The following is an 11,537-nucleotide window of genomic DNA, read 5'->3' as shown; positions in this document are numbered from 1 at the left end:
CGTTTTTAATCCTCACCAAGGATATGTTTTTACTGATTTTAGAGAGAGAGAGAGAGAGAGAGAGAGAGAGAAAAATGTTGATGTGAGAGAGAAACATCAACTGGTTGCCTTCCATACACGAGAATTCTTTAAAAAGATACTAGCTTGTAAGACCATGTAATAAATAACTTCAAAATGCAAGGGTATTTAATTTTAATGTAAAACGTTTTTTGTACTCGTTCAGTGGAAACTTAATCTGGCCCTGGGTAAAGCTAGCAATAAAACTGCTGGTCCGCAAGGTGTTAAGCATTCAAGGTGGGGTAACCAAGTGGACACCAACAGTGTGAGGGCGCGCTTTGTTCACAGGCTGGCTTCTTGCTCGTGAGTCATCTTTTCCTTGGCAGCCCCAGTGTTCCTATCTGTGTATTTCTGGAGCAGTTTCTCCAGAAAATAGCCTTTTGATGGTGATGCCAAGTGGCTGCGGTTATGACCAGATTTGAAAGTCGTCCTGTGTGATTTGAGACCTATCCCTGCGCCTGTGGGCCCGTCCGGAGCCTCCAGGCTTGGGTGTTCTGTGTCCAGGGAGAGACCCAAGTGCTTCTCCCGACACCAGGCTCAGCCCCTCCCCAACAGGGCTCTTCCTCTGCGACGCGCCTCTCTCCGTCTGCTTTTTGTCCTAATGATCGCCTTGTTCATTCTGCTTCTTGTTTGTACTCCGTGTAGTCTGGGGATAACTTTTTAAGGGGGAAGGTGGTCAGAGTGCTTTTACTCTGCCATTTTTAAACCTAAGGAGTCATGAGGGACACTCCGTAGCAACAGAAAGAGGATTGATTAGATCCCCTGGGGGCAGGGGTGGGGCCTCAGCTTTGATTGGAGTGGTGTGGGCAGGCTTTATTGTGGAGTTGAAAGTTAAAGGTGAATTGGTTTTAATCGGTAGAGTGGAAGATTAGTCCGTTTGAACTTGAAGGAGCATCTATATATATATAAAAGCCTAAGTGACCGCCTGACCATTCACCCAGTAGCTATGACGTGCAATGACCACTAAGGGGCAGATGGTCTGATCAGTAGAGGAGGGAGCCCGATTCCTCGCCAAATCGGCCATGGGTTAGGTTGCTGCTAGGGCACTGTTGGCCTCAAATCTGCTTCACCTGCACCCTGGACCCATCAGGGATGTTGGAGGCCCAATGCATGGATTTGTGCACCAGTGGGGTCCCTCAGCCTGGCCTGCACCCTCTCACAATCCAGTACCCCTCGGGGGGTGTCATAGAGCCAGTTTCGGCCCAATCCGTGCAGGCCAGGCCAAGGGGCCCCACTGGTGCACAAATCCATGCACCGGGCCGCTAGTTGTGACATAGAGGCAAAACCAAAACAAAACACTGCAAGTTCAGGAGCTAAGGAATCCCGAGAGCTGCAGAGGCCAGGGGGGTGGCAGGGGGACTGGAATGTGGAGGGGAGGGTCTGGGATCCCGTTCCTAAGAAGCCGGGCCTCTTTACTCAGTGGAGAGCCGCAAAGACAGGAGAGACGCCGTCGGGTATTGTTAAGCCCATTTGACAAGCTCTGATGTAAAAGTAAGAAACCAAACCAGACAGCTTTAAAGAGCTTTTAGCTGTTCATCAGCATTCATTTTAAAAGCCCCACATCAATTGAATTACTAAAAATATATGTAAAATGATAGGAAAAGCAGCAGAGGAACCAGACTCCCATTTTCTGGAGCACAGATGTGCTATGGGCCATCCATCCTCAGAATGTCTTCACCCAACAAGGGCCCTGCTTGACTATTTTAAAAATCATTTCTAGTGGTGAAGGCCTGGGGGGGAGGGGAGGCAGGCTAGAAGGGGGGAAAGGGAACATCTGTAGTACTTTCAACAATAAAGGTTTAATTTTTTAAATCATTTCTATATTAAAACTTTCCATTTTATCTAAGTATCCCATTTGGTTGTCTGAAAACCCTCTTAAAAAGGAACTTTCTTTTAATCCTCACCTGAGGATATTTTTCCCATTGATTTTTAGAGAGTGAAAGGGAGGGAGGAGGAGCGGGGAGAGAGAAACATCCTTGTGAGACCCGTCAACTGCACAGGCCCGACTGGGGGTGAGGTGCGAACCCACAACCGAGGTATGTGCCCTTGACCAGGAATCGAACCTGGGACCCTTTGACCCAAGCAGGCCAATGCTCTAACCCAGCCGTGGGCAAACTATGGCCCGCGGGCTGGATCCGGCCCATTTGAAATGAAAAAAACTAAAAAAAAAAAAAAAAAGACCGTACCCTTTTATGTAATGATGTTTACTTTGAATTTATATTAATTCACACAAACACTCCATCCATGTTTTTGTTCCAGCCCTCCGGTCCAGTTTAAGAACCCATTGTGGCCCTTGAGTCAAAAAGTTTGCCCACCCCCTGCTCTAACCACTGAGCAACCATCCGGGGCAAAAAGTAATTTTTTTAATCCTCGCCTGAGGACTTGCTTAGAGATAGAGATAGAGATAGATAGAGAGAGAGAGAGAGCGGAGAGAGAGAGAGAGAGAGAGAGAGAGAGAAACACCAATGTGAGAGAGAAACATTGATCAGTTGCCTTCCATATGTGCCCCGACCAGGAATCGAACCGGCAACCTCTTGGTGCACAGGGAGGCACTCAACGAACTGAGCCACTCCATCCCGGCAAAAAAAAATAAAATAAAATTTAAAATTGGTAACAGTTTGAGCAATAGCATATCGGTTGAAAAGAGAAATTCTCAGCCGTCCTGAGACCTCCAGGAGCTCTTCCTGTTGGAAGGAAATTGCCCCAGTCCTTTCCTACTGCTGTGTATCGGCGAATTGGTGACACCCTGTGCCTTTGTAACTGAAGAGCTTTGTGATTACAGCTTTAAGTTGCTCCTCAGACAGCTCCATGCCGTGTTTCAGAAGCCGAGGCAGGCTTCCCTGTTGCAGAGAAGGGCAGCCAGGCACAGGCTGACACGCCCGAGGCATGTGTGTGTCGTCCACGGTGGGGTATTCTGTTGGGCTTTGGGGGGTGGAGTCGTGACTTCCTCCGTGACGTGTGGACATGTCCGCAGTGCGTGCGGGGGAATTAAAGCATAAATCCTTCCCTGCCTGCTCCCGGGCAGGCCAGCACAGAGTGGAAAATTAAAGCATTTATTCCTTTTGGCTCCGAGTGCCGATACCGTGCTGCACGTCTTCACAACAAGCCCCGTGAGCCCCGCAGTCCCTGTCAGTCTGTTCCATCACTCAGGATGTCGGGGCTCAGAGAGGGTCAGCCTGAGCCGAGGGGAAACTCCAGCACCTCCTTGGTGTTTGCTTGTTTTTCCTTTTCCTCTCACCGTAAATTCTTACGGGTACCTGGCTGTCGACGCCTCCTTCCAGGGGTTTTTCTGTCCCCTGCCATTGACCCGCTTAGCGTCAGCTGTGTATTTCTGCTCGGAAATAACCGGTCCGAGCGCACCGTCGGTCTCCCACGTCCGTTCACTGGCCTGTGTCTGCAGCGCGTGTCTCTGCCTCAGCGGGAATCCTTTCCTCTGTCTCCGTATTCTGGCCACGGCATTCACTGAGTGCCTGCAGCATTTCGGGCTGTGTAGCTTTACATGCCAGATGGTCAGAGCCGTCTCATGGGGAGAAGAGGATTTGTTTTTCTGTTTCTGAAAGAACATTCTTTACATTTAAACGTGAAAATAAACCCCCTGCTTACGCCGGTGTCCCTGTCCATCTGATGGTTGCTCCTTTGAGAGGTACTGTCTTCCCCTGGCTGTTAGGAAGGAAGGAAGGAAGGAAGGAAGGAAAGCTAATGTCTTTTCCCTCTGGCTGATTCTCTCTTGGCCAGATTTTTAGCATCTTGCCTGCGATGTGCTTAGGTGTGGTTTTCTTTGCATTTATCCTGCCTGGGATTCAGTTCCTTTTGGTAGATTCCTGTTTTCTGTCCGGGCTCACCCACTGGAAGATAGTTTGGAGAATGCCCTCAGAAAGCCCCACAGCAGCTATGGAGCTCAAGTCATTTTTTTCTTTTCTCTCAAGGATTGTAGACCCTGCCTGTGCCACGCACGCTCATGCTTTCAGATGGCGATCCGCGTGTTTCGCCCACCTTGTATCGTTGTTGTCATCAAGGCCAAACTCAGAACTCTCCAGAGCAGATGGCCTCCTGACAGCCTTGGGCACTTGCACTCTGATGCGTGACCCAGAAGAATGATTTAATACTGGTTTTCTCTGCTAACAGGTGCCCCTACTGGCTTCCTGCTCCAGCCAGTTTAGAAAGACCAGCTAAGCAGATATTTCATGTGTTTTAACGTCTGCGCATTTGTGACTTCTCCCCCATATTCTTTTCTGATACTTCCTATGACACAATCAAGGTTTCCCATAGCAGCATCCAGGTAGAAATAGCAGTTGGTTAAAGCATCGTCCAATATGCCAAGGTTGCGGGTTTGATCTCCGGTCAGGGAACATACAAGAATCAACCAATGAATGCATAAGTAACTGGAACAACAAATCGATTTCTCTCTCTCCCCCCCTCTCCCTCTCTCCTTCTCCCGCCCTTCCTCTCTCTCTCTAAAATAAATAAAATTTTAGAAAAAAAGAAATAACCCATTCAAACTGGCACACCGTCCCTGCATGCCATAACTGTTAACAAACAGTTGGTATTTTTTGCAATTCTCGATTACAGGCTGTGGTTCAAAAACTATTTCATCAGTTCATGGTCTGTCCATGTCGTCAGATGGACTCGACTTCCTCCTCTGCCCAGTTCCTGCCAGTTCATTCAGCTGGTAGATGAACTCCCCGCTGTACTCAGGACAGCGCTGCATGGGCTAAGGTTGTGCTGAGACTAATTAACGAGACCCCCGTACCCACAGGCCCCTACACAAGCCATTGTAAGTCAAGGGAAAATCTGTCACGTTACAGGCACAAAGAGGCACGGAGTTTTTCATCCTGCTCTGATTTGAAGCTCCACGTTCTGTAATTTTCTCATTTCTTTTCATTAAGTTAACAGGGTTTTTAGAATACAGTGAGTGAGAACAGAATTTTCTTTCTTAGTTAAAAAGAAAACCATGAAGAATTTTTCAACAAAATATATTTCACTGCCCCAGCTCCTCGATACAGAAGGGTTGTTGTTTTTTGCTTATTTCTCTTTGATCTTTTCCATTTAAACATAAATTGTATATAATTATAATGTATAAGTTTATAATCTGAATTTTTCACTGCCATACATAATGCGCTATTTGTTTTTTGCTTTTTTTTTTTACTGCAGCACAGCTTTTGTGATCATACTATTTGGTGCCTCTGCTCATTGGTTTACCAATATTGAACACGTTAGTTTTTGTTGTAGATGGATATTTTTCCTTTTTTCAGTATGAGAAAAAAATGCCACATTGATCATCTTTGATTCAGAAATCCTACTCCTAGAATATTAGTGTGAGTAAAGAATTCAGAGAGAAAAGCAAGTGCTCCGACAATACGAATATTTCAGTGGTTCCTGATACAAGCTGTGGCTCAAAAGCTAACAATTTTAGGTGCCACCAGTGGTTTTACAACACTGATAGCAGGTGCTGTGACTAAAACATAACGGCTTATTTAGCAGCTCTACACGATACTTTAAATTTGCTTTGATTTTTATGTGGGCGTTTTCTGGCTATTAGTTGAACCATTCTCCCTCTTTCTTCTCTTGGTATTTAGGGGATCGCTTGCATCCCTGGACTTCGGCTTTTAATGCGCTGTCATCTCTGATGCCGCGTTTCCCAGGGTGTGCGTCGTGAGGGTTCCTAGATACCTTGTGCGAGTGTAACCGAAGCAGGGGCTGACCATTAAAGTGCCAATAAATTATGCCTGTCAGACCTTCTCCTTCTCCGCCTCGGGGACATGAAAGTGTGCTTGTTTGTTTTGTTATTGAGTGTACAAAAAACAAATTCTCCGTTCAGGGAATTTGGTTTAACTTCAAGGGTTTCAAAGGAACTAAGAACCACTGAAAGGAAAATGGAACTCCGAAGTTTAATTATTGTATGTGGTTTTAATTACTAAATCAAGTCTCTGTGTACAAGTCTTTAGATACAATAAGAAAAAAATTTTTTTGAAGTTAATTGTTTCCGTTTCATAAAATAATCTCCAACTCCTAGATGCCTTCAAATATAATACAAAAGCGTTTTTGCTAAGATTGATAAATTTGGTTCTTTTTCATCTTTCAAAGTTAGAAAAATTAATGTTGAAGATAACTGATAAGATTGGTTGACTATTTTCGTTGAAGGCACTTTTCTTCCTGACCTGGAATTTAAAAGTATGTGTTGTTTCTCTTATCTGTCTTCAGGTTAAAAAGGCCTTCTTTGCCTTAGTAGCCAATGGTGTTCGAGCAGCGCCACTGTGGGAAAGTAAGAAACAAAGTTTTGTAGGTAAGCAGTGTGCCCCCCTTACCCCCAGGAAAATCTGCAACAAAGCAGAACGCCCAAGGCATTTAATGGGTGCTGATTGGAATTCACTCTAGTAAACATGTTACCAAATTAAAGAACATTCTTGCTTTTACATCCGGATAAGGGAGGGCCGCTGGTAATTCAAAATCACTTCCCTACTTTGATTGAATTTCCTTTGATTCAGCACCTTGTCGTCTCTGGAGGATCTTATGTGCCGGTCCCTGTGAGCCCAGGGACCAGAGTGTGAGGGGGAGGCTGTGGTCAGGCGTCTGTCTGTCTGTCAGCCACCTGTGCTCACGGTTACTCACCCGTGGCCCCTCCAGGGCGAACACCTTTTGACAGGGCAAAGGAAGCATAAAAGTGGTCAGTGCCTTCGCTGAATCATGGCTATACTATTAAAACATTGTGTGACTTACGCCATCTAAACTGCAAAAGTCCACATCCTGGGAGCCATGGCAGACAGTGACCGCTCAGCGCTGCTGTGAAATGGTCTGTTTCCTCTTGTAGTCCTGGCGCCTGCCACCGAGTCGTGCCCCCAGAAATGCCATGTTTCCAGAGCTGCTGGAATGCTTGATCTTATTTTAAAGTATTTAAAATTATTTACATGTAGCTGCAAGTCTTTTGTGATGTTCTGTAACAATCATTCATTTCTCTCTCGTTGACTTGCCAAGTACTGTGATTAATTCCAGTTATTGTCGGGTTCAATTTCAGCTAAATTTGTGTATCTTAGTTTGCTGTAGATAATTAACAGGTTAATAGCTTTAAATAATATATTAAACTGTGCTTGAGACGTGTACTTTAGAAGCTGTTCTAGTAACTATTCCAGGGTTTGCCTGTCATTTACAATTTTTTTGTGTTTTAATCATTTCCAATTTAACATACAATTCTTTGTTCCAGGAATGCTAACAATTACAGATTTCATAAATATACTACATAGATATTATAAATCACCCATGGTAAGTACCAGAATCCTCGTCTGATCAGAGCTGTGTTCTGTGTATGTGTATAGGGGTTGGTTGTGTGTGCATTTAAGATTTGCAGGGGGGCGGGGGGCGGAGAGATGGTACAGGGTTGGTGCTGGTGGTTGATTTTTCCAAATATATATGATGTGCAGGAACCTCTGTGTAAATCAGTCATATGTTTAAGCCTGAGGAAGGTCGCCTCAGGAAAATGAAAGACTGTACCATCTTTATTCAGCTTTCAGGAGTTCCCGGAAGTGGACTTCCATGCGCTGACTTCTTGCCTAGACGTTCTGTAGGTTTCACTAAATGTATGACCTGGAACAGCATATGGGCATGTTGTCATAGAGACACAGCCTGGACCCTGACTGAAGGCGGCCCCGGCACCACTCCTGTCCGATGGCTGTCACCAGTGACAACCTCACTCTGAGATGAGAATACCACGGGGCTCACTTTCATGGCCTGTTGATGGGAGTGCAGCTTCATGTACTTACCCCAAAATTCTGTAACAAGAACTATATGTATTCTGTGGTTTAAGAAGTAAAAGTTAAAATGGAAGAAATTTAACTGATATTTTCCTGCCAGTTAAAAAAAGACTTCTGGGGTTCATTTTTGTGGCACAACACCCTGGCCCTGGCCCTTGCCCCCGCTGTTCTGTAAGACAAGAGTGAGAACCCCACGTATGGCCTTTAACACTCTGACTGCGTGATTCTACCAGCTTGTTTGGTTTTTGTTGTATTGGGGGAGGGGTTGTGTGTTTTCATGGTTGTTTTTTCTTTGTTTTTTAATTGAATGTATTGGGGTGACATAGGTTAATAGAATTATTTAGGTTTCAGTTGTACAGTTCTATAATACACCATCTGTATATTGTATTATGTGTTCTCCACCCCACGTCAAGTCTGCTTCCATCACCATCCCCCCCGACCCCCCCGCTCTCTTCTACCATCCCTTACCCCCCTGTTCCTCTGGTAACCACCACATTGTCGGCTGTCTATGAGGTTTTGTCTGTTTGTTTTGGTTAATCCCTTCACCTCTTTTTTTAAAATATATTTTATTAACTTTTTACAGAGAGGAAGGGAGAGGGATAAAGAGTAAGAAACATCAATGAGAGAGAAACATCAATCAGCTGCCTCCTGCACACCTCCCACTGGGGATGTGCCCGCAACCAAGGTACATGCCCCTTCACCTTTTTCACCCAGCCCCCCAACCCCTCTCCCCTCTGCCCCCTTCAGTCTGTTCTCTGTATCTGTGAGTCTGTTTCTATTTTGTTTTAGTTTATTGTGTTTGTTAGATTCCACATAGAAGTGAAATCATATGGTAGAGGTTATTTCTGTTTTTGTTTGCATAGGTGGGAAAGGACAGAATTATATACTTTGTTTCTTTAACTAGTACTATTTTGGGTATCTAAAAGGTAAAAGACAATCCAATTAATACTGTTTTTACATGTAATAGTCAATATTGCTCACTAACTAAATTCCTTCATAAAACGGAAAAATAAGTTTCTTCGTAGGACATAACTCTTAGAAGGAAAATTTGCCAAAGACTTTGTAGCTACTTCATATTTATTTCACATGATAGATCTGATTTCTTACATACCATCAGTGCAGGCAAATATTGCTTTTTTTCTTATAATGGTCATCTCTCTGCTTGTGGACTAGCAAAATCACAGAGTATGATTAATAAGTGGATAGATTTTTGCTAAGTGCAGCTAATACTTGAGGATACATTTTTTTTCTTCACATTTCACTTCATTTTCTTAATTCATACAGAAAATGCTGTTGTAAAAGCTATGGTTTATTTCATTTTCCAAGTATTCATCATTCATATATAAAAACAATTGATTTGTATATATTGACCTTTTATCCTATAAGATTCACTTACTAGTTCTAGGAGCCTTTTTGTACATTTGTCAGGATTTTTTCTATGCACATAATAATGTCTGCAAATACCATCAGTTGTACCCAATTGAAAAGCCTTTCTTTTTGTCATAAAATTGTTTTACTGCCTTAAGTATGGATCTGTTGCTACACTCCATTCTGCTCCATTGTTCTACTTGTCTATCTCTTGTACCATAGTCTCTTGGTGACTTAAATAAAAAGCCTGATGGGCCCTGGCCAGTGTGACAAAGTGTTGCAGGTTCGATTCCCATCAGGGCATGTACAGGAGGCAACTGGTCAATGTTTTTCTCTCACATCAGTGTTTCTTTCTTTCTCTCTCTCTCTCTCTCTCTCTCTCTCTCTCTCTCTCTCTCTCTCTCTTTCTCTCTCTCTCTCTCCCTGCCCCCCCCCTTCTTCTCTCTCTAGAATCAGTAAAAAACATATCCTTAGGTGAGGATTAAAACACACACATACACACACACACAAACAGAAAAACCCAGCCTGCTGGTATTATTGAAAGTCTGTAGATCAATTTAGGGAGAATTGGCATCTTAACAATATTGAGTCTTGCAGTCTGTGAACATGGCACTTTTCTTGCTTTATTTCATTGGCTAGCACTTCCAGTAGAGCATTGAAGTCATGAGAGCAGGCCTCATTGCCTGTTTCTCATCTTAGAGGGAAAGCATTCTGTATTTTTCACTGTGAAGTATGAGGTTGGCTATAATTTTTTTATAGATGGCTGTTACCATGTTGAGGATATTACTTTTCCAGGTTTAATGACAGTGTTTATCATGAATGGATGTTGAATTGTGTCACATGCTTCCTCTGTATCTACTGAAATTATATTCTTTTTCTCCATTCTCTTAGATATTGTTTCTTCAAATATTTTCCTGTCCCCTCCTTCCTTTGGGGATTACAGTTAACAGCTGAGACTGTTGTTGTGTAGGGGTTTTTCAAGTGTGTTGTTTTTTCTTTTTAAGTTAGAGATGCTAAGGATCTTCTGTTGTCTCAGAAGAAGGAATGAGTGTATATGTCCATGTGTGCTTTAAAATTAAAGCATATCAGAAATTTTCAAATTAACCCTTTGAGTGCCAACCAATATCCCAGGAACTATGCTAAAATTGCCAAGGCATTTTTGCTGATTTTACAGCAGTTTAAGAAAAAAAATTATGAATCGCAAGTAAATGAAGTTACATATTCAAAAACTTAAGGAAACCTTTACTGCAAAATCTGAGTAAACTTCATAAAATCGTAGTGCCTGTAAAAAAATTGGGCAGATAAATGCCAGTGGTCAATTTTAGAACTACACACATTCGGCATCATAAGTAATCTGCACGTAGGTGCCATCTGTCAATAAAGAGTGAACTACTAGCATCCAATAGTGACACTGCGGGAGCATGATAGCGCTCCCGGCACTTCTGGCGAAAGACAGGAGGAGCACGATGGTGCTCCCCGGCACTCTAGGGGTTAATGGAAATATATTAGACTTGTTTATTATGTTTTAAATTGACAGAACATTTATCTTCAGAGAAATGTAGAGCATTTTCTTTCTCATTTGTATTTCCAGCATTGGATTATCTTGTTTGCCTCTGCTGAATTATAGGAGTCAGCAGTAGTAATGAAATGTTTCTTACATTAACTTTTGTAAGTAAGAATTTTTTCTTGTTTTCAGGTACAGATTTATGAATTAGAGGAACATAAGATTGAAACATGGAGGGGTAAGTACTGTGGGGTATTTAAAATATTTTACTATCAGAAAAAAATGTTCTACTTCATATGTTTTAATTTCATAGATCCTTCTCTCTCTGCTTAATGATAAAATAAATTGCATTAATTAACACATTTGTTTATATCTTAGTTTTGATAGTATGCCATCCTACTGTGTATATTACCCATTCTGTTTAATAGAAATGTATAGAGAACCTGTAGCAGGTCTTTATACTAAACCCAGGAATGTGAAGATGATTAAGCTAACCAGCACCCACATCTCTGCCCCCAATGGAGCCACCATTTCAGTACGAAGTATTACCCTCAAAAAAAATTTGCCTTTGTATGGAAAATGCACCAAAGGAATGCCTAAGATTAACAAGAGCAAGGATCTGTTCTTATTTAAAGTTAATAATTATTTCTTTACCAATTATGGAGAAACATAGAACAAGTGAACCTTGAACTAGATGATTGGGATCAGATAACATGAAAATAATGTCACAATTGCTTCGTTTTGTTTGTAATATTGAAATTCACCCTTTACAGTCACAGTACCCTTTCTGAAATGGGGCCATTTCAAGTTGCACAATTGTGAAACTGTTCTGTGTCAGTGGATCGGAGGGGGCGGGCGGCAAG

The 11,537-nt window shown here is 42.8% G+C and overlaps 1 protein-coding gene across 1 annotated transcript in view; it reads left to right on the top strand.

The window, feature by feature from the left end:
- The window catches only part of PRKAG2 (protein kinase AMP-activated non-catalytic subunit gamma 2), a 35,932-nt gene that overhangs the window by 8,868 nt on the left and 15,527 nt on the right, over nucleotides 1-11,537 (top strand). The window contains exons 2-4 of the mRNA XM_015566228.1: nucleotides 6,259-6,340; nucleotides 7,256-7,314; nucleotides 10,867-10,912. Of these exons, the coding sequence (XP_015421714.1) occupies nucleotides 6,259-6,340; nucleotides 7,256-7,314; nucleotides 10,867-10,912 (187 nt within the window). The remainder of the gene's footprint in view (nucleotides 1-6,258; nucleotides 6,341-7,255; nucleotides 7,315-10,866; nucleotides 10,913-11,537) is intronic.

Source organism: Myotis davidii, unplaced genomic scaffold (assembly GCF_000327345.1).
Source record: "Myotis davidii unplaced genomic scaffold, ASM32734v1 scaffold762, whole genome shotgun sequence".
Lineage (NCBI taxonomy): Eukaryota > Metazoa > Chordata > Mammalia > Chiroptera > Vespertilionidae > Myotis > Myotis davidii.
The sequence above is the reverse complement of the archived record's forward strand: the minus strand, read 5'-3'. Positions and strand labels throughout refer to the sequence as shown.